Source organism: Mirounga leonina, unplaced genomic scaffold (genome assembly GCF_011800145.1).
Source record: "Mirounga leonina isolate KUSES-001 unplaced genomic scaffold, KU_Mleo_1.0 Mir_200, whole genome shotgun sequence".
NCBI lineage: Eukaryota > Metazoa > Chordata > Mammalia > Carnivora > Phocidae > Mirounga > Mirounga leonina.
The window spans coordinates 10,789,323-10,812,642 of NW_023270503.1; the positions used below are offsets into that span (position 1 = coordinate 10,789,323).

Sequence of the window (23,320 nt, forward strand, 5' to 3'; positions counted from 1 at the left end):
CTTTGGCTTACTTTTTATTTGTATTCTGTGGGTAGAATATAATGTATCGTACTCAGTAAATACCAAATTTTAAAAATATCTAAGTATCTTAGAGTGCTTTCATGTCATTTAATGAGAAATCTTATATACCTCACATGATGATAGAATCCCACGTAGCATTTTCTGTGCGTGGCAAATTGGCTGCGAAGTGCACAAGGTCAGACTGATGGTTTTTGCTGAGATGGAGCCTGTTGCTGTTTCTTTTAACTCTTGAGTCAAGTTAGTACATGTGAGATACTATGTCACATTATGTCTTACTGCTCTTGCCTACGGTTTGGGGGATATGAGTAATCTAAAATAATTCAGGGCAGTGGGAAAACAAAGATAAAGGATAGTGAAAGAGTTGAAGTGTCTCTGTCTTCTGCCTTCATTCCGCAGGTGGCTCAGAACCAGTACCTCTCATTTTTCTCGCTGCTTGCTTTTATCTTCTGTTGGGATGATTGTGCGCAATGAGTTAGTAGTTGTGATTCTGTATGCTCGCTTTTACTAATGATCAAACCTTCTCCTGAGTTTGGGTTAGTGTGAAAGGTTTATGGCCCAGCCAGAGGTATCCAGCAGAGGCAGGGCAGTTTTATTTCCATTTATAGTCACGGGTATAGTTTTAAGACTTTAACTTTATTAATTGAAGCAAGTTATTTATGTTCAGAGCCTTCTTCTACATTGCATACCTCTTCTCAGGAGTATCCTTTTCCTGGACTAAGCATTTCTTAGTTTTTGTTTTCGAAGTGTATTTACTGAGGATTACTTTTTGACCAGGTTTATGTTCGAAGGGCTTATATTGCCTATGAACTTAACAGTGTACAACATCGCCAGCTTAAGGACAACACCTGTGTGGTGGAATTCCAGTTCATGCTGCCCACATCTCATCCAAACAGGTGAGTTTGAACTGGGACATGCTGCTGAGCCAGCCAGAGATGTATCAGGAGAGTTAAGAGGAGTAATGTATGTGACAATTCCATGCATTTTTGGTTTTGGCTAGAAACATAGAGCAGAAAATGAACACATTTAAATCATGAGAGAAGAGCCTCTTGGTACCTACTTTTTTTTTTTTAATCTTTGAGTCTACTTAAGATAAAAATTTGAGGGTTGCCTGGGTGGCTCAGTTGGTTGAGCAGCTGCCTTTGGCTCAGGTCATGACCTCAGGGTCCTGGGATCGAGCCCCACCTTAGGCTCCCTGCTCAGCAGGGAGTCTGCTTCTCCCTCTGCCCCTCCCCACCACTTGTGCTCGTGCATTGTGTGCTCTATGTCTCTCTCAAATAAATAAAATCTTAAAAAAAATAAAAAATAAAAATTTGAGGATTACTCCATCATTCATGTTTCCTTGTATTATGTCATTGAGGAAAACATAGTTCTTTTCTTTTTTCAGGTCAGAATTTACTGGCATTTTATTTGCTGGAACTTTGCTAGAAAAATCACTTTTTTTAGCAGTTTAAGTCAAACAGTTGGAACATGAAAATATCTTGGGTGGGGGTGCCTGGGTGGCTTGGTTAGTTAAGCATCTGACTTTTTTTTTTTTTTAAGATTTTATTTATTTATTTGACAGAGGGAGACATCGAGAGAGGGAACATAAGCAGGGGGCGTGGGAGAGGGAGAAGCGGGCTTTCTGCTGAGCAGGGAGCCTGATGCAGGGCTCGATCCTGGGACCCTGGCATCATGACCTGAGCGGAAGGCAGACGCTTAACGACTGAGCCACCCAGGCGCCCCTAAGCATCTGACTCGATCTCAGTTCAGGTCTTGATCTCAAGGTCATGAATTCAAGCCCTGAGCTGGAGCCTACCTAAAAAAAAGAAAAGAAAAGAAGTTGGCTGGAATGCTTTTCTTTTCTATATATTTGTTATAGGTTAATTGAAACTTAAATCAGGTTTTAAAAATCACAGTTCAGAAGCAAACTGAAATTCAACTAAACTATATAATTAAGCCATGCTAATTCCATTATTTTTCCTTTCCTAAGCCGTTTAAGAAGTAAAATGTACATACAGAAATTTATTTTAGTATTGCTTTGGTTTTAAGATGAAACTACTTTATCTTGTACACTGATTTATTTTTAAAGTATTCTGAGGCAGTGAAAACTGAGGAATCCCACCCACACATATATATGTTCATCCCCTCCTGTATTTTCATTCTTTTTAGTAATACCACAGGAAATATAAATACCACAGCCAATCATAAGCTGCCCCCCTCCATTTCTTCTTTATGGGCTTTGGTTCTTCACTTCGTATTACAAAGTACTGTGTCTTCGGGGATCCTTAGTTATAGACAACAGAAATGGTTTTGTTCTGAATTGCTACTTCACCCAAAGCAATAGAAACCATTCCTAGAGACAAAGAAGTCTGTGTTGAGACTTTTGGCCACTGGATGCCACTGTTGATCCAGCAGAGGCCAGCAGATGAGCAGAGGCATCTTCAGAAAAAGTACTTCTCTTCTTTGTCTCAGAAGATCCTTTCACATCTCTACCTCAAAAATACCTTATGGCTGGCAGAGAAAAGCATATATCCTTGATTTAGCAAGCATCTCGGTACATTTTTGCCTCCATGGATTTCAGAATCTCATTTTCTAGAAACGAATGGTTGTCCTTCAGCGAGCGGCAGAGTACTCACGGCACACATGGGCTCAGCGCTCCGTCGTCTTTCTTCTCCTGCATTCCTTGAATAATTGTAGAGAACTACATGCTATACTTAATGCTCTTTGTAATTCTCAGGACATTCTCCTTTTCTTCCTGCTTTCTACTACCTCTTCCCTGTGGGCAGTGATTTGTAGTCATGCTGCAGAGCTGCTTCTGATTTCCTTCCCTCCTCATTGCTCCCCTTGTCTTTCTGAATTGCTCTCCCTGTCCTACTTTTTATTTGAGGCTACGTGTCCAGTTTGGTGAAGGAAAGTCGACTGGAAAATGAGAGAAATGCTTCTTAACTGTTTGTTAAGAAATCTTACTCACCTTTCCATCTCAAGGATATGAGTCTTGGTTATTCCTGGTATGGCTTCAAAACTTGGATGCTTGTCCCTCGCAGCATCTGAAGTATACACATCCCTGTGGATAAAGACCAGACTTGAACAGAACTGTGATCCTGTTTTCTCTCTCCAGTCTTCCGTGGTTGTATGTATATGAAGTTGTAAACTGCTAGATTATTGTTAGTAGTATTAACAGTAGTACTAGTACTGTAGATATAAAGGTGAAGATGAGGACAAGTAAAGGAGGATAGGTAAAATAATCCTTGTGAGAACCAGAAAAATGTTAAAATTGCTTTAATGCTTTTTTAGATCTAAAGTCCTTTTGTTAGCTTAGGAATGTAAGATGCTATCAGATTTAATCACCGAATGATATATCCAATTATAGAGTGTGGCTTTTTCACTGAATTATAGATTTGCTACTTGAATTTAGTTTTTTTAAGATTTTATATTTTCTTACAAATGTTTTTGTTACAATTTGAAGTTATGACTTCATTCTGACACCAACTGGTGTGCTGCCAATTCAATTCTGACGCTAACCACCTGAGTTGGATCAGATAACACAAGTTAAGGGCTCGATCCTTCACAAAACTGTCCCTACTTCAGATGGGGCCACAAGTGGGGTTCCCAAGCCACCTATACTCCTGACCAACTGGCTACAAATTTGGGGTTTCCCATGACCCCATCCAGTTTAGTAAGCCACTAGAACAACTTACAGAAATCAGAAAGCACTATACTTATGAACACAGTTTTATCATAAAGGACACAGATCAGAACCAGCCAAACGAAGAGACCCTTGGAGTAAAGTCTGGGTGGGTGCTTTCCTGTTCTTTCCCTTTGGAATCAGGTACTCATCCTCATAGCATATCAGTATGTTCACCAGCCACAAAATTCTATTAAAGTTCAGTGTCCAGAGTTTTTATCAGGCTTTCATTACAGTGGCATGATTGATCGAATCACAGATCACGTTAAACTCAATCTCTAATCCCTCTCCCTTCCCCAGAGGTCTAGCTGGCTCAAAGCCCCCTACCCTCTAACCACATGGATGGTTTTTCTAGTGGGAAACCCTCTGCTGAGTTATCTCATCTCTTAGCATAAACTGAGGTGTAATCCAAGAGGCATGTGAATAATGAAGATACTTCTGTTTCTTTTGAGAAATTACAGGAATTTAGAATCTCTCTCCCAGGAAGCAGGGACAAAGGCCTGTCAAATTCTTTATAGGCCAACTCATCTTATAAAAGAATTCTAGGGTCTCTTAATTTTAAAGATTTTATTTATTTTTATTTTAGAGTGCCCACAAGCTGGGGGAGGGGCAGAAGGAGAGAGGATCTCAAGCAGACTCTGTGCTCAGCACAGAGCCTGACGTGGGGCTTGATCCCACAATCCTGAGATCATGACCCCAGCCGAAACCAAGAGTAGGACACTCAACCAACTGAGCCACACAGGTGCCCAAGGGTCTCTTAATTTTAACTAGTTTTGAGGCAAGTTCCAACTTTTTTCCCCACCTCTGGTACTATTGTTCTTTCCTATTATTGTTTTGAACAAGCAGGCAATGCGCATACTGGTTTTTATTCTACAGAAGTAAGTTACAGGAGATGATCTATCAGTGTCTATTCCACTCCCAATCTCCTAAGACTCAAGGACACAATTATGTCCACTAACCTCTAGACTAATGATTCTCAGAATTATTTTGGAAATATTTTTAAAATACTGACTACCAAGATTCTAATTTTTTTTTTTTAAGATTTTATTTATTTATTTGAGAGAGAGAATGAGATAGAGAGAGCGTGAGAAGAGGGATGGTCAGAGGGAGAAGCAGACTCCCTGCCAAGCAGGGAGCCCGATGCGGGACTCGATCCCGGGACTTCAGGATCATGACCTGAGCCAAAGGCAGTCGCCCAACCAACTGAGCCACCCGGGTGCCCCAAGATTCTAATTTATTTTAAACCAAACTCCAGGAGACCACTCTTTGAAAATTGTGATGAGCACCTGCAGTTAAGGATCATTGCTACTAGATCAGCAGTGTCCAATAGAAATACAATGCAAAGCCACGGATGTTAAATTCTGGTTTTTGTTGGCCCCATTTAAAAGGGAAGAAGAAATGGATAAGGGGTGCCTGGGTCAGTCGGTTAAGTGTCTGCCTTCGGCTCAGGTCGTGATCTCAGCATCCAGGGATCGAGTCCCGGGTCGGGCTCCTTGCTCAGCGGGAAGCCTGCTTCTCCCTCTCCCACTCCCCCTGCTGTGTTTCCTCTCTCTCTCTCTCGCTCTCTCTCTCTCTCTCTATCAAATAGACAAATTTTAAAAATCTTTAAAAAAAGAAACATAAAATTACCTTTAACAACATTTTCTTTAACCCATCATATCCAAAATACCATTTAAATATGTAGTAAAAAATTGAGATACTTTATTCTTCATACTCAGTCTTTGAAATTTAGTGTATTTTATACATATAACATTTCTCTATACAGATTAGCCATATTTCAAGCACTTCGTAGCCACATAGACAGCTCAACTCTAGACCAAAAATTAATTAGGACAATCACACTGAGCCCTCTTTTTATTTTATGTTAATGGTAGTGCCCCTGGGATGGATTTTAAAAAAGAAAACAAAACAAAAACCTCTTATGTTTCTTGTTCTTAATAGTTACAGGAATTATCCACACCTGATACTATAGGTATTCTACTACAATATTTTATGCATGCTTTAAAAATTACTCAGTGAGAACAGAGAGCAAGCATATGAATATACATATTTTACTTATCAATGCAAAACAGAATTTTACAATATTTTTCCCAGTTGGGGTTAACAAACCAAAAATTCTTGGGGGAGAAAACAGATACATTTTTTTTTTTTTAAGATTTTATTTATTTATTTGAGAGAGAGAATGAGAGAGAGCACATGAGAGGGGTTAGGGTCAGAGGAAGAAGCAGACTCCCTGCCGAGCAGGGAGCCCGATGCGGGACTCGATCCAGGGACTCCAGGATCATGACCTGAGCCGAAGGCAGTCGCTTAACGAACTGAGCCACCCAGGCGCCCCGAAAACAGATACATTCTTAAACCAATTTTTTACATTTTCTTTCCTGGTGCTTGGTTTTCACATTCCTAGTTAGGCATTCATTTGAAGTAGACTAAATTTGTCCAGAAATCCTTAGAAGTGAGTATCTTTCTAAGTGTTATCAAAGCAAGACTACAGTCTCTTGTTGTGTATGGGGTCACCTGGTGGAATTCCATTCCTGCAGTTTATTTTTGACTAATGATTTAGCCCTTGTGGGTTGGGATGAAACATAGCTCTCTGCAAACTGACGACAGTAAGAGCATTTTTTCTGAAAAATGCCTTAGATACTGTTTGACTTGAAGACCCATCCCATTGGGACATGTTTTGATTTTTAGAGAAGTAGGCAAAACACAAGCAAATTCCATTGCAAATGAGTGAAGCAGCTCCAAGAAGGGAGAAGACACCCTTTTGGGGGCACACTTGGGCAGTTAGTATGTGGCCATGTTTGGTGCTTTTTTATTTTTGTTTAAATGCATCACGGGACTTTGTATTGCTTGACATTTTCAAATACTTTTTTTTTTTTTTAAGATTTTATTTATTTATTTGACAGAGAGACAGTGAGGGAGGAAACACAAGCAGAGGGAGTGGGAGAGGGAGAAGCAGGCTTCCCGCTAAGCAGGGAACCTGATGCGGGGCTCAATCCCTGGACCCTGGGATCATGACCTGAGCCGAAGGCAGACGCTTAACAACTGATCCACCCAGGCACCCCGGTTTTTTTTTTTAAACATGCTTTGTAACCAGTTAGCAATTGTTTTTAAAGTAGTGAGTGAGTTTTTTTCAGTCATTTTCTTGGTATAAGAATAGTTAGGACAGCTGATCTGCACTAAAGAACATTTTTTTATTATCCAGACTTTTAGGATTTATTTCTCTTGTCTAAGATTTCATCAGCCCAGCTGTTTAATGAATTCAACCAGTATTTTGCATGGATTGATCCTTGAGCTCAGACTAGATCATTCAGTGTGCCTTTTCCTCTTCCTTCCTCCAGCGAGGCTCAGGGCTTAGAGCCCCAGGGATGTGTGTGTGTGTGTGTTCGTCTTTTTTCCCCATCCCAGAACCCTAGTTGATCACTCTCTGGTGCTGGTGATGGAGAATAAACTAAAGCATCATTCTGAATGTCTTTATTTTTGGCAACTCATGGAATCATTTGACATTTAGGATTTCACTTGGCTTTGAACACATTTAAGTAACTCAGAATAATCTGAAAACAAGTAAGTTCTTTAGTCAGTCTATGTATTTGATCTTTTAAATATAGCTATATTCATAAAACATATGTAAAATATTATCCCATAAACTCTGGCTGTGCATATTATGATAATCTGGGAGTGTGAAATTTAAAACTCCAAATGATTTTCATAAGCAACACACATTAGTAAACAGTTTTTTTTTTTTAACTTTTAATCTGTGATTCAAATAAAAAGCATCAAAATTGATGCGGGAGATAGAAGTATATTTTGTTGTATGTTTCTATACGTATATAATGGGTGAGGACCTGTTGGTGTTTATTTCCACCTATTTCTTAGATGGAAATCCATGCTTCAGTTAAGTCAAGTTGCATTGCATCTTCTCTGCTGTTTGCTTCTTACGAACTTGGCCTTCTATGTTTTAATTCAAGCACTTTCTGTTTCACATGTGTCACATCCAGAAGAGGTTGGCTGTGTTTTCCCCTGACGGCACATGTTTTGGTCATGACTGAGTTTAGGCTCCTTGGCACCTTCAGTGTTTAGCTGTTGGTGGGTGGCCTGTGGACCTTCTTCTTATGAGGAAGGTTTTGAGGAAGTTTAGAAATCAGAAGCCTTTCATATGACTAAAGAGCAGCCTGCTGCCATTCTTGAGAATTCTGATAATCTCTGACACCCAGAGATTAGAGCGTTCTTTGGATCGTACTGAGACACTCAAAAGTCATCCAACTTGTAGCATTTTTTAGCAGTGGGAACACTTGGTTGTAGTTAGCAGGCCAGAATGAGCTATAAATAAATAAAATCCTACAGTGCTTGCTTGCTTCATTCAGGGTAGTCTGCTGATAAGATGCAAGCATCTGGCAGAAGAGAAGATTCTCAGCAGGTTTAAGTGCTTACCAAAGTGCTTTCGTGTATCCATGGCTCAGCTTCTAGTCTCTGCTGTGTTATTTTGGCACTCGTGACTTGTAAGATTGGAGAGCTGGGTTTAAAACTCTCAATATATCATTAGGGTAGCCCAAGGTCCCTTCTTGTCAAAGAAGACTAGCTGATTCCAGAGGGAAGGAAAAGCAGAATCCAGAGCACCTGTAAATCCCTGTAGTTTTGTGCTGTGGGTTTGTAGCTAATTATACAGCAGGCAACAGTAATATGCTGTAGCTCTGTTGGCATACTTGTTTCAAAAAGAGCAAAACCTTCCAGCAGAGCAAAGAAGGGGCTGTGAAAGAGCTGCAAATGAATGAAGCAATGATCATTTTATTGTAAACGAAAGCTCTACAGTAGAATTGGGGCATCTGAACTGCAAGGACGTGGTGGGGGAAATGCCAATAGAAATACATGGTTCACATGTGTTTTACAGCTCTTGATTTGGATTCTCCTGCAGAAATATAGTCACACAAGGAGACCACCACTGGTCACAGCCAGCCAAATTGCTCTTTCTCCTATGGTAGTGCTGTTAGCGACTGCTAGTAGGTTAGTCAGCCGACCTCTTCTGATTCTGCTTTGCTGCCTTATTTCAAAAGATTTGCCCTATACTGGCTTTCAGTCACAGCTTGATGTAACCACTGCTTGTTTGCATGCATCCCCATCATTTTCATATAGGGTCTTTTTTTTTTTTTTCCAAGTTAGACGGCGAAAGAATCAGGAGCATTTTTATATGATAAAAGATTTATGTAGGGCCAGCTAGAATCAAGCAAAATGAAATTCAGCTGGAAGGGATGGTAAAAGGCTGAGAGAACTTGTGACTGCCAGAGAAGTCAGTGTTCCTTAAATAAAGAGGGTTCAGCTAGCATGCAGCAACTCTGACTTTGCATTCATATTGAAGCAGGTCTCCAGCCATTCTGTGCAGGCAGATCAATAAAATCAGAGGTGACTTAATGCCAAGAACCTCAGAATGCAAAGGATTTCTCTTGTCCTTCTTTAAATTTAGTCTGTATTGATGTGGAATGCTAGCCTCAGGCACAGAGATGAGAAAATGCTAGGTCTAGAATCTGGTTTATGACACTGTAGTGAGCAGTGTCCTTGGAAAACATTCCCTTTGCTTTCTCAGTTATCACATCTGTAAAATGGAGCTAATCTGCTGGGAGGAAAATGCTTCCAGTATTTATCAAAACACTGTGAATAAAGATTCATTAAGTGCTTCCAATAGTTTAAACAGCAAATGTCTAATGAGAAGTGAATTTATATCCCATGTATGTATTTGAAAATGCAGCTGACTGCCTTATCAGAGATTGAGTAGTTTGACTATTTTTACATGATGCGTATGCAGTGAAATGTTGGTAGATTTGATTTTATTAAAAGCTCTATAAATGGAATATTAGATGCTATACAGTTTCTTCTTTGGTTGTTCATCTTTATGCAGACCATGGATCTAGCTTTCTAGTGTGTCACAAGTGTATGCAGTATATCCCACACTGGTCATATTCTTCTTTTTTTTTTTTTTAAGATTTTATTTATTTATTTGACAGAGAGAGACACAGCAAGAGAGGGAACACAAGCAGGGGGAGTGGGAGAGGGAGAAGCAGGCTTCCCGCGGAGCAGGGAGCCCGATGTGGGGCTCGATCCCAGGACCCTGGGATCATGACCTGAGCCGAAGGCAGACGCTTAATGACTGAGCCACCCAGGCGCCCCTCACACTGGTCATATTCTTAAATTGAACAAAGAGCCCCTGTCTAGGGCAACAAAATATACAGATGATCATTGTGGACATGGTTAAGTATTTAGATGGTGATAGAGTTAATCCTTCTTTCCCTGCTCATCTCCTGTGCAGCCCCACAGATTCTTATTGTGCCCAAGAGGATAAGCTGCATCTAAACTTACTTCTTCCATGAATGATTTGGGGCCATTCTGTTAAACACTGGAGATGCTGGGAGTTTTTCTTCTTACCCCATGCTGTGTAGATGGTGCAGGTTCCTATAACACAGCAGCAGGGGGCTCCCTAGGAGAGCTTTGACAATTGCTGATGAAGAAGTGCCGGCTTTTTGTTGGGGATGTTCTTTTCATTCAATCTGGGCCCTTCTTTGCTGAAAACTTGGCCCTCGTCCTGTGAAGACTCCAGAAGGGATTATAGTGCAGCTACAGAAACAGTGGCACCACTTTACTCATTTAAGAAATTGGTTATCAGTTGAGAGAGATTATACTGGTTTCCAAATTCCAGAAACCTGAATGAATGGAGCCTGAGATTGCTTTGGTTGTAGGATTCTTCTCTCTGAACTGAGGTTCATGGTAGGAGGCTGTGTGGGTGTTTTCTTTAGAATCCTCGGTATCTTGAAAGGAAGACTTTCCTATATTCTCATTAGCATTTACTGTTAGTTTTCTGCTTAGCTACAACTCCCTCTGCCCTAGAACCTGTGCATACTTTTTGTTTGTTGAGGATGGCCACTGTGCATTGTGACTAAGGAACTCTTATAAAATGAAACCCATTCCCGTGAACGAGAGGCTCAAAGAATCCAAATTGCAAAGGTGCAGGTTTTTGCACTCCGAGATTGCTCTTGCTGCCGTATGAATTTGCTCTGTGATACAGGTTTGATGCAGAGAGCATTGCTACTCACAAATCACACGAGGTATACAGTTTGTGTGCAGTGATATGTCACAGCTTTTTATTTATATGGCCAGCTCAGTCTATTCTGCTCCTTTCACTGCCATGGAAAGTGCATCATTTTCCTCCCTCTCTCCTCCTTCCCACATATCATCAGCACCACCCACTATGTTCTGCCCATTAAGTTCTGTGTGTGCCAGAAAACCCCAACAATGATTAAATGCTGATAAAAGAATGTTAGAAGGTTAAGATATCAACCAATCAATGCCCTTATATAGTACTCCTAAATTGTGGGTGGTAAGTATAACTTTGCCCTTTTAACATTGAAAGTAAGGTTTGTGGGTTGGTTTTTTTGTTTGTTTGTTTTTTTCAGTTGAGGAAATGACTTATGTCAAATTAAGGACGGGGGAGGGAAAGCCTTGGTGGCAAAGACCAAAGAGAATGCAGGAGACTTGCTTTGCAGTTTCCATTCTTACCCTAATCTTTCTTTCATGATATGGGCACATTCTTGGTCAGGAAACCCTAGGGCTGGCCAAATTTAGGTACGGTTTTATTTATGACAGGCCTAGAGTTTTTGAACTTGCAATAATCTTAAAAAGTCATTATTACCCTAAGGTCGTTTAGTTTTAAAAAGTATAAATTACTTAATTTTAAGAAAGGATATCACTCTAGTCATTGAATCATTTATCATTACATTCCTATATGATTTTCAGGTTTTTTTTAAGCTCCCATAGGCGGAGTACACTCGTTTCCAGCACCACCACTACCTCTCACCACCTCCCTGGTCTGTGGGAGGAGGAGCATGGGTAAAGAGGCTTAGAAAAGGTAGCTGGGAATCCAGATTCCGGGCTACTTTTCGCTGGAGGAGACTTTGTGAGTTCACCTCATATCCTGGAAAAGCAATTAAGGTGGGAGGGGCTGTGAAATCAAGTTCTCTGGACTTCTTACAAAAATTTCAGTAAAACAGGAGCAAGAAAGAGGATTCTGTAAGAATCGTGTCAAGAATGACATTTCATGTTGAAGCTTAAGATAATATACCATATCCATAAAGCTTAAATTAATTTTCATGAGGCTGTGTTTTATCACTACTCTGAGTTATTTTTTTTTTTGTAATAGAGCTATTTTTAAAAATCCATGGTAAATCTATTCTGACCCTTTCCATCAACAGTTGCTGTGGTGAGGTAGGTCAGGAGGCATGCCTCTTTGGAGGCACCCTGGGGGTTAAAGGGTAATGAGCACTTAATTATGTCTGTTGAATACCAGAGCACCCAGACTGGAGCTCCTCATGACCAGTCTGTATCTGCTCTGACAATTCTTTTATTATGGCTTTCACTAACCTACCAGTAACTAACTGTGGTTGTTTAATTACAGAGGGAACATCCCCACGCTAAACAGGTACTGTATGTTTAGTTTCTTTTCCAATTAAAAGCACCTCTTTTGTAACTTAGAATAGTGAAATCAGGGAAAAAATAACACTATATTTGACAAGTAATATGCTGTCTTCTGCTAGGGGTTCCTGAGCTCCCCTTTAGACATACTAAATTATTCTTCCTTGGAAAACATGTCTTCAGCTTTTCTTTACTGTTCCAGAAGCAACACTTGAAAATCCTCAGTATGGAGAAGCCCCCCTTCCACCCCTCCCATCTAGCTGTATATGACAGGGGAGTTGTCTGCCTGATGTTCAGCTTTGCTGTAAACATCTTCTTCTACTACGTTCTCTGCCTAGTTTGGGCCTTTCAGGGGAGAAGGCTTTAAGGTTACTCCTACCCTGGCAAATTGTTCACAATTTTTTTCAATTTTTAATTTCTCAAGTTTGCTTCTCCTTTTAGAAGAATGTAAACACAGGAATAGCTGATCTCATGTTTTATCAGTTTGTTAGCTTTATTAATTTGTTAGCTGCTTCTCTAAAGTGTTACAATGTTGTGAGAGTCAAATTTTATTTCAGACTCATGAGATTAACATTCAAAAAGTGTGTTTAAGTTTTGATGTGTGTAGCCCTGTGAAGAAGTTTCCAGGCCAATATAACACATTTTGGTATTTTGAGTTCCTCCTGTTTCTGAGCCAAGCAAGGCAACACAATGCAAGTTTGAGAGGATAGCCGTTCTGATTGGAATTGAATCTACAAAATGCCAAAGCAGTAATAAGTGGGTGGTGAGCTCTTTGTAGATGATCAATTATACATTGAAATATTTATAGGCTTATGTTTATTTTGTTCCTCTCCCTTTCAATATTAAGTAATCAAAACTGATTATAGCTTCTAGAGTCCAATTTGGACGGGGAGAGAAAAAGGAAGTGCTTTGGTTTGGTCTTTGTGTCTGCCTTTGGAGAGTGGGCTTGGTTCATTCCTGCCTGCCAGGACAGCCATGTCCTAGCCCCTGAGCAAAGGAAAGGAGGGGTAAACTGAATAGTGGCTGTTTCCCTTGGGGTTCAGGTGAGTGAAAAAGACACTTAACCCCATGTTTGCCACAAACACAGCCTGTTAGCTTATTCAGAGGGAGTTCCCTTTAAGTGCTATCTGGAACCCTTTTATCTTTCCTGTCTAAAGCCAGGCAGGTAAAAAAGATATAATGCCTCACAAACTTGCTCCTTTAGTAAATACATTTGGTGATCCTAGAAAAGAGGATGGTAGCATTTCTGAGTTCATATAATTCCGAATCCCAGTTTCTAGTGAGCACCATGTGTAAGCCTTGCTTAATGTGTGTTTCATTTGTTTGTTTCATTCATGGTTTCAATGGTTTCCTCTCCCACTCTGCCTTTCTGTTCTTTAGTACTGTCAAAAGATGAAGTGCCTTTCTCATAGTCGTCATTTGCCAAAGGTATAAAAACTTGGAGTGTCAGTCTCTATAGTCTGTGTGAGCAGCACTCCTATCCCCTGAAAAATTCCATTGCCTTTTATAATTACACTTTGAATAGAGTACAGTCTGTATCCAGACCTCAAGTCTGCATTGCTGCCTCTCCCCCCTGCAGTTCGGCAGGTGGTACACTTCAAGGAGATTTTTGAGCAGCTCCCCAAAATTCAGGTGCCATTGCCTTGCTCTGAACTTGATTCAGATCAGTATGCCGGTAGCAGGTCAGGCAAGTCCTGAAGGCATCCTTTACTTGGTCCTTCCTAACAGGCTGTCCTGACTGGGCATTTGGAAATACTTCCCTGTATGACTTACCAGTACATGCTGCTGAGGTGCATTAAGGAATATACAGACCCCTTCTGTTTTTAGACTGAACAACTCAGTTCTCTTTGAGCATCTCCATTTAGCACCTGTTTGTCATGCTTACACATACTTTGAGACCCATGCTCTGCCCCTTTGCATCTTGCTGGGATTTATTAAGGGCTTTCAGTTGAAGATATGTTTCCTTTGGTATAGAAGTATTTAAATATAAAAAAGGAAATTTTGCAATTTCGAGTTGAAAAAGGTCTCTTTTTCAAAAAGGGAGGAGCTATATTCCTTATAACTGCTATCCCAATCAGCCCAGTAAAGGAAGAAGTAAATACCGTAGTAAAGTTCCTTTTATAGACTGTGACTTGTTTCTTCTGTATGAGAAATAATGTTTTCTACAATGACTTACTAAACCATTCTAAATGACTTTGTTGTTGTTGTACAAGCATATATCTATCTGTGAATACTTAAAGGCATTTTTCTTTAGGAATTCTAATAGATTAAGTGTTGCCTCGTTACAACCCACTTGGCTTGCTTCTTTTATAAGAGGGAATGTTTTAGGGAAGGGGAAGATGCAGGATGGTTTTTAACCCCTGTGTGCTATTCATTCATTAGACATATCATGGTTTCATTGTATTAAAACTGCCATGTAGTTCTTAGCTATCCTTAGATTTTTATTTGGAGAAATTTGGGGGTGCTAAAAATAGTTGGTATGGGGTAAGCTCAGATGAAAGGGGTCATATGAATCCATCAAGACAGTCTTATCCACAGTGGGTAAAAAACCAAATCTGCTCTGCAACCTGACCCTACTTCAGAGTTTTCTCCTGTTTCTTTTCTCTATTGTTACTCTCCCAATCCTGTTCCTGCTTTCCTTGTCTAATGCACTTGATTGAATTACCATTTAGAATGTCCTTCTCCTCCAACCTCAACCACTATGGCATGACTCACGTAGCTAGTGTCAGCGATGTGCTGTTGGACAACTCATTCACTCCACCATGTCAGCGGATGGGAGGAATGGTCTCTTTTCGGACTTTCGAAGATTTTGTCAGGTAAGACACTGTGGAACTGTGTGCAAGGGGAGCCACGGGCATCTCTCTTTGGGGGTCTCCGATCTCTGCCAAATAAATAAAGGCCCCAAGAATTGCCATGAGCCAACTAAGGAGATACAGCCTTTGCTGTATATGTCCTTGGAGAGGTATTGTTCTTCCATTTCTACCTCTTATTCAGGCTCTGCAAGCCTCTACTTGTTATATGAGCCTGGTCAGAAAAAAAGAAACAAACAAAAACCATCTTTTCCATAGGAGCTAACAGAAGAAGCTGTCTGCTCTGTGATGAGTGAAATGTCAGGAGAAATTAAACACAACACCAGAGTGAGCCCCACCAGAGACGATACATCTTTTGATTAAATGCATTCAGCATCTATCTCTTGATGTATACTGATGCATTACCCTAGGGGGAGGGGTAATTACATTGGTCTGTCACTGCTCTAGTTCCAGGCTCTTTCTGTTACTTTAAGACCGATGATGACAGTGGTGCTCATAGCTTACACGTGGGGGGAAAAAAAAAGCTGAAGATCATTCTTTTTTTTAAAAGACAAAATATATATGGTTTATTAACATTTAAACAATCTATCCTCCTAATTTCTGCCACTTGGTGAAATTTTGCATGTCACCTCCAGCCACTGGTGATTCTATTAAGTTGACTATTGCGCACAGAGTAGGATAGATGCTTCTTGTGGGCCGGACTGGCAATGGCAGCGTTAGTTCTCTGCCTCTTGGGTTTTCATGGTGGGTTTCCCCTGGTATTTTTCAGGATCTTTGATGAAGTGATGGGCTGCTTCTGCGATTCCCCACCCCAAAGCCCCACGTTCCCTGAGGCCGGTCACACGTCTCTGTATGATGAAGACAAGGTATAGTGTGCCCTTTGGGAAACTGCTTTGTTAGTTTAGACACAGGATTTGTAGTATATGCTATCTTTCTGACTTTGGAACATTATAGGGAAGAATTCATCTTTTTACCCTACTTTATATTAATTTTATATGCCTCATCAAAGTATTTTGGGGGGCAGATGGAATATAAATTCTAACCTAAAAAAAAAACTGTATTAATCTGTATCCATACAGATTCTCACTACTCTCCGTAGTGAGAATAGCACATGGGCTCAGCTAGACCCATTGCAGCTGCCTCTGAGTCTCTGAATGTTGTTTTAAAGACTTGAGCCGTGGTAGCTGTAATTCTTAGCAATGGCTTGTATGTTTGCAGAATGCTGCTGTCGTAGTATTCAGGGAATTGTGGACTTTAGATAGCAGAAAGTAAGAGGCATTTTGTTTAAAACTTTGTCCTTTTATTAAATCCCTTCTCATTTCTCAGTAAACAGATGATTCTGTTTTTTCCCTCTGAGGTTATTTTCCCATGGCTTGATACTTCCACTGTTTGATAAATTGTTAGGAAATATATTATGTGGGAATATGTTCAGATGGCTTCTTTCACTCATTTTGCTTCACATTCTGTGAAGAAATGTGGCAAATGATTTCATTCCCACTTTATTGGCAAAAAGTTGAGGATTCAGTGGTCTTCAAGTTCATGTCAAGTCAGGATTTGAGGCTACCTCTAGTTAATACCTTTACTGCCTTATCTTTGAAAAGCTAGGTGTTTTACTTAATTTACTCTCTGTTGTGGATGCTGGGCAATGGTTTCAATTTGCTTATTCGTACTAGTGGGCAGACCAGAATGTCCTGTGGAGTGTATCTCTTTTTCAGGTATTCTACCAAGTATTGTAACTTCTCTCTGCCTCGGTATTAGCCAGCTTCCTAAATTTCTTTGTCTGTGTTCCTGAGTTACAGGTCCCCAGGGATGAACCAATTCACATTCTGAATGTGGCTATCAAGACTGACTGTGATATTGAGGATGACGGACTGGCAGCTATGTTCAGAGAGTTTACCCAACAAAATGTAAGTCCTTGGTTGGGTGGAAACAGATGGTGGCTGCTTTCTTGCTGGTGTATCCTACCCATCCTTTTATCAGTCACTACTTATTAGCCTGTCACTGATAATGGCTATGTCTTTTACATAGTTCTGCCTGTAGGGGTAAAATTCCAAAGTGATTTAATATACATAATGAGTGTCTTATGTCAAGAAATATAGACCTCAAGTGTTCAAAATGTTTTAAGGAAAGTAAGTTGTGTTCCTAAATCTTTCCCAGAGCTCTGTCTTGAACTTCCATTCACCTGCTGAATATTTACCTTTGGTGACTTTACTCCACATGTCTAGGCCCAAACTCCCCTAAGTTTCCTTCCATGTCCTTCCCTTGCCTCCCTTGAAAATATCAGTTACACTTCCATCCTCCTTTCAATTTTTTGTCCCTTGGATATCTTGTTGACATCAAATGTCATACTTTAAACCTAAATTTCCATCTTTTTCCTTCACCTCTATATGACTCCCCCAACCCTCCCCCCATCAAAAAAACCAAAACAAACCCAAATAACCAAACCCTTTACTCTCCTGGTCATTCAGAAATCATTGACTTCTTCCTTTCCTTGCTGTTCCATTAATCTACCCCTCTACCCGCAGTCTATACTTGTTTATTTCTATCTGGCCAGTCACCAAGGTCTGTGAGGTTTTTCTTTGCAGTGTCTATTACCCTTTCTCAGTTTCTTAATTCTGAACTGCCATCACTCTAGTGTAAACTCTTGCCTCACATCTGAGGCACGGCAACAGGCTTACCTGTGATCCACCTATATTCCCCTCGTTCTTCCCCCAGTTTCCATTCTGCCTACCCCCACAAAATTAAATGTCCAAAATGCCCCCTTATCAAGTTTTTCTCCCACTCAGCAATGGTTCTCTCACCCTCACGATACGTGATGTGACATGCCTTAAATTCTGGTTTCTGTTATATAATCTACCAGCAGGTGCTCAAGGGGCCTTAATCTACTTGAGCTTGAACTTTTCCCCACGTGTACAGTAGAGTAATTCCTGAATAATCCAGGCCTATGGGATTGTGATAAGGTGCAAATGAAAAAAATTCACATAGAAGTTCTTTATAAATAAAAAGTGTTATTACTGCTAATAAATGTATGCTGACCAATTAGAAATGCAAGGAAGAAAAGTACATTTTAGTGAGGGCTACTCAAAGAAGTCTTCATGAAAGGTAAAGTTTGAGACAGCTCTTAAAACAAGCAGGAGGAAAGGAGGGAAGGAGGGGAGGCTTGTGATGCCAGCTCTAGGGGGCTCAGATCTAGGTGCTTTAGGAAATAATACATTCTTGGTCCTGAAGTTGCTTATAGTCTAGTTGGAGGGAATGGTTAGGCATGCTCAAATAATCTGCAGTTATATTACTTTTTTTTTTCTTTTTTAGGATTCTAGTGATTTAATGCAGTTGTATTTCATTGTGACATGATAGATGTCAAAGCACCTCTCTTCATCTGCCGTTAATGACAAGACCCATGTGCTTTCTTTGAATGGAAAATACCTAGCTCATAGTGCTTATTATAAAGAAAGAAGTCAGTAGATGTTTTTTAAAATTTAATTTCGCATTATAAACAATTAGTGCCATAGGCATTCACAGCATGCTAATGGTAGGTACTCAGGAAGAGATGGTCACTTTGTGCTTCACGTGAGCCTTAGCATTTAATCCATTATACTCTCACAGCACATAAACTGACTGGGAGACTGTAGTGCCCAACATGAGGAAAAGGTATTTCCAGAGAAATGAAGGTACGGGACATGCCTGAGAATTTTTCTTTAGAAATTTACCTTCCTTCTTGCCCTGGACTAGTGACTGCCTAAAATTAACCTGAGACCAGTGACCAAGGTAACCTCAGCTGGAAGAGATCTAATGTTGTGTGTGGCTGCTGACTTTGCTGCTTGATGAAATAATCTGTGGCCATTTCTTCCCAGGTTTTGAGGCATTAATTGCCTATATTTCATTGTTCTGACCTCAACTTTAGGCTTTTTATTACCCTCAGAACCAAGTCTTCTCTATCATCACACGTTGATTTAAAGAAGCAGTTTCCTTATTTTCACTATATTTGTAACATTAAGTGGCAATAGGAAATTGCCTTTTCCCTTTACCGAACTTACAAACCGAGGCACAGAGAAATCCAGCATCTTTGTGTATGGCTTTTTGGAAGGCTAAGGGTACACTGTGCTGACATTCTAAGCCTAGAAAAGCTATTCACTGCATCAGGTACTGTGCTTATCTAGGAATATTTGGCATTTCACCTCCTTGTTTTGGGGGGAAAAACATAAAAAGGAAGGAAAAGCAATTAAAAAAAACCTGAAGTCATAACTAGTTTTGTTTTTCAGTTCTTGATCATGCTCCTAGTAGTTCAGAAAAAGTTTTTTTTTTTTAAAGCACACATTAAACTATCAAATAGGTTGATCCAAATTGTCCAAATAATCTTCTAGTCCCAGCATGTCTTTTTTTCTCTCATAGAAATTAGGATCATATATTTGTAAATGACTTGTGGAGGAGATTGAAGCAGTCAGTGTAAATGGAGTTTCTCCAGGTGCTGACGCCTAATCGCTGGGTAATAGCTGTGGACTTGCTGTGAGACCCGCATTATTACAATGTAATCAGAATCCTGTTGCTCTGCTGTTATTGTCAGCCACTTGTGGAATTTTAAAAGCAATAACAGTTTTGATTTTAAATCATGGCATTATTAAAGTTATTTTCTTCCCTTGCCAGAACACAGCTATTGATGCTTGTCTTTGAAGGACTTGGCTGTAGTGGAATTCTTTGTTGCTGTTGGAAAAAAAAGAAAACAACAAACGTTTCTGTTTCTGGGCATGCTGAAAGACAGATAACCACCACAACCCCCACTCGGCTCTGTTCTTTTAAAATAGTTTTTTTCTTATTGTAGTATCAATACTTGGTTATTTACACTAATGGGTATGATGCTAGTACAGATCATTTTAAAATGTTATTAAGCCAAAATTTATTCATGTTTGGCCTGGGGATTTATTATTAGAAAATTAATTTTTCCAGTTATCTTTTGTTTATGCTGTTAATTTTATTACTAGGCAGTGCCATAGTGGAAATGGAGAAGTAGAGGAAAATGGCTCAGGAATGTGCTTATTTATAAGAGGAAGCTAATTTGGATGTAAAAAATTCATAGTATCATGAAAGCTAAGAATTGACTTATGAACATAGCTCTTGGTTCAGGTTATAGCAAGGGATGTGATCAAACTAAAGTCTGAATGTAGGTTGTGAAAGTCCACATATTTTTTTCTATTTGTGTTATTCGTATATTCTCTCAGGCCATTCAGATGGAATTGCCTTTCTTTTTGTTGCCACATAGCCCCTCTTTGTTAGGGACCTTTAAAAGCATGTCTCTTACTTAATTTTTTTTAAATTTTATTTTATTATGTTATGTTAGTCACCATACAATACATCATTAGTTTTTGATGTAGTAATGTTCTTACTTAATTTATTAACCTGCTTCTTTGTCTCTACTTTGGGCATAAGTGAGCAGTACAGTATAGAGGAAGGCTTAGATCTGAAGGCCCAAGGCTCATGTAAGGGTCTATCTCGAAACCACTGGTCTCTTTTGACTCCTTGCCTGTGCCAAGTGAAGATGTAAATAACCACTAAGTTTAAAAGCCTGTTAAACATTGCTTTACCAGTTTTTAAAGAGAATCTTTTAAAAAAATACCTTCATGTAAAGCAGGGGGGAAATGTTTTAGAAGAACTGAAAAGGTCAGGACTTAGTTGAATTCTAGGAATGCAGTATCTGATGATAGGTAATATCTGTAAATAACAGTGTAGCACCTGAATTTTCTGTTTTATGGAAATTTCTTCTTTTCCCTCTACCTGATTACATTTAGCTTCTGTATCAGTATTAATTTTCACAGTTGAATACAGGCCCACCAGGTGTGATTTTATGAGCAGAAATTGTGTTAAGGTTCACCTTGATGTAAATCAGTCCTTAGAGAATTTAGGTGACTTCGTATGATCCTTCCCTACAAAGTTCTCCTTCAGTTTTGTCCAGATCAATATATGAAACCTAGTCCACCGGAGCCAGGTTGAGATTTATTTGCAAGTTGAAGGTACTGAGGCAAGATGTAGAGATCCAAAAAGGGTGCTTGCCCAATCAGAGCTTTATGAAGACCAAATGGGGTAAAATTGAAGATGAAAAGAGATCTCATCTGTTTTCTGTTTTACATGTTTGTTTGTAGAAAGCTACCCTGGTTGAGCATGGGATACGGCGCCTTACTTTCCTGGTTGCACAAAAGGTACTGGCCTGTGAATGATCCCTCTCCAATGTGTCTCATGCCGCTGCTAGAACTTCTAAAAATAAAATATGGGATTATAATCATATACTTACTTGTAGAACCTATGCAAATAAATAATTCTATAAATTTAATCAAGAAAAAAACATTAATTTAACTGATTGCCTTTTACTTAATTCATTTTTAATTCTATTACTGATTGCCAGCTTCTGTTTTTCCTTCTTTTCTGTCGTTCATTTGAAAGGATTTCAGAAAACAGGTCAACTGTGAGGTGGATCAGAGATTTCATGTAAGTAAAAGGAACCACAATGAAAGATTATTTACTGTTTTATCTGTTTGCCACTGATTATTTAAATATATAGAATATGTGTGAGTTATTTAAAGGGCTGAACTGATGTTTGGTTCTTCTTTTAGAATGTGTTAAAATGAATCTCCCACTTCTGTAAGAGTGTGCAAGCTGGTGGTGTTTTTTTTTTAACCCTATAATGAATTCTCAGTATCACTCTGAGAAGTAGTTAAGGATGAACATATGTGTTTATCCAGATGACTAAGGAAGAAGCAGGAACTAACTAGTAATTTCTTCTGTGTACATAGTGAATAAGGGACTCAGTAATCAAGAACTGCCGGCTGAGGGGTGCCTGGGTGGCGCAGTCGATTAGGCGTCCGACTCTTGGTTTTGGCTCAGGTGGTGATCTCAGGATCCTGAAGTCGAGCCCCTTGTCAGGCTCTGAGCTCAGCACGGAGTCTGCCTGGGTCTCTGTCTCCCCCCTGCACCTCCCCTCTGCTCTCGCATGCTCTCCCTCTCTCTCCCTAAAATAAATAAATAAATCTTTAAAACAAAACAAAACAAAAAAACAACTGCTGATTGTATTTTGGGGTCTCGGCTTCTACCAAAGTTGGATTCAAGTTCTATTCTTGAGAATTCTCAATTCTGAAATGAAAAACAGTCATTTATTATTTAAAATATTTTAACAGAATCCAAGTTGGTGTTTTTCTTGTGTTAATTCTAGGAACAGGAAATAAATAAAATTTTTAAGCATTAAATTGCTTGTTCTCCCGTTTAACTGAGTTACCTATTAATATTTATGGAATTAACAATTTTGTTGAAAAGAGAACTAAGTTAGGGGGCGCCTGGGTGGCTCAGATGGTTAAGCGTCTGCCTTCGGCTCAGGTCAAGATCCCAGCGTCCTGGGATCGAGTCCTGCATCGGGCTCCCTGCTCCTTGGGAGCCTGCTTCTCCCTCTGCCTCTCTCTCTCTCTCTCTGTCTCTCATGAATAAATAAATAAAAATTAAAAAAAAAAGAAAAGAAAAGAGAACTAAGTTAATAGCCTGGCATCTAAACTATGGTATATCCATGATCATACCTAGTATGATAGTCATAAGGTCAAAAATCCAGTTTACAATCAGGATGTCATTTTCTAAAATGACTGATTATAGTCAACATATTTCTTTAAAAATTGACCTAATGCAACTGAGTAAAATTCCAGAAGATATTAGGTTGGAAGTCTTAATTTTCCTGATAAGAATTTTGTTTTGTTTTGCTTTAACAATTAAGAAAATTAAGTCAGTTTTCAAGCACTGCTCATTTGCAATAATGAAGATAGCTTTTGGGATTCTGGAAAGGACTTTCTAAATTCAAGAACCTATGTGTGATTGCTTTTATTGCTCTTTGTTTATTAGGTCTGTAGTACTTGACATATTGTTTTCCTTCTCACAGTTCACCTTGTTGGTCTAGTCTATAGAGAAACAAGAAACACTATCCTACAAGCTAAAGAGCTAAGATTTTCTGAAATGCTTTAGGAAATGTTGTGGACTGCACAACTTCCCTGTGTTATTGATGTCAGGAAATCAAGCGGAGTGCAGATATATATCAATCAATAACTTTAGATAGGAAACTAGAGGCAGTGGAGAAGTATGAGGAGCTTAAAGAGAACCCTGGGGCTTTAGGAAGAAAAATCAGGAGCTTAGAGTATAAAATTGATTCTTGGGATAGAATATGGGAGCCCATGAATAAATCGTATGGCTAGTAAATGCTGATCAGAACTAAGGTAGACATGCCAGACTGAGACCTGGGTTTGGAAGAGTATTGGGCTAGGTTCTATTTTTTTTTTTTTTTTTAAGATTTTATTTATTTATTTGACAGAGAGAGAGCACAAGCAGGGGGAGCTGCAGGGAGAGGGAGAAGCAG

At 39.5% G+C, this 23,320-nt stretch overlaps 1 protein-coding gene across 13 annotated transcripts in view; it reads left to right on the top strand.

The window, feature by feature from the left end:
- The window catches only part of ACACA (acetyl-CoA carboxylase alpha), a 280,433-nt gene that overhangs the window by 147,305 nt on the left and 109,808 nt on the right, over positions 1-23,320 (top strand). For 12 of the 13 annotated variants that reach the window (XM_035026634.1, XM_035026635.1, XM_035026633.1 and 9 more), the window contains 7 exons: positions 796-914; positions 12,120-12,143; positions 14,809-14,952; positions 15,716-15,812; positions 16,746-16,853; positions 21,078-21,134; positions 21,376-21,420. In XM_035026634.1, coding sequence (XP_034882525.1) covers positions 796-914; positions 12,120-12,143; positions 14,809-14,952; positions 15,716-15,812; positions 16,746-16,853; positions 21,078-21,134; positions 21,376-21,420 — 594 coding nt within the window. The remainder of the gene's footprint in view (positions 1-795; positions 915-12,119; positions 12,144-14,808; positions 14,953-15,715; positions 15,813-16,745; positions 16,854-21,077; positions 21,135-21,375; positions 21,421-23,320) is intronic. The other variant, XM_035026632.1, reaches the window with a different exon arrangement.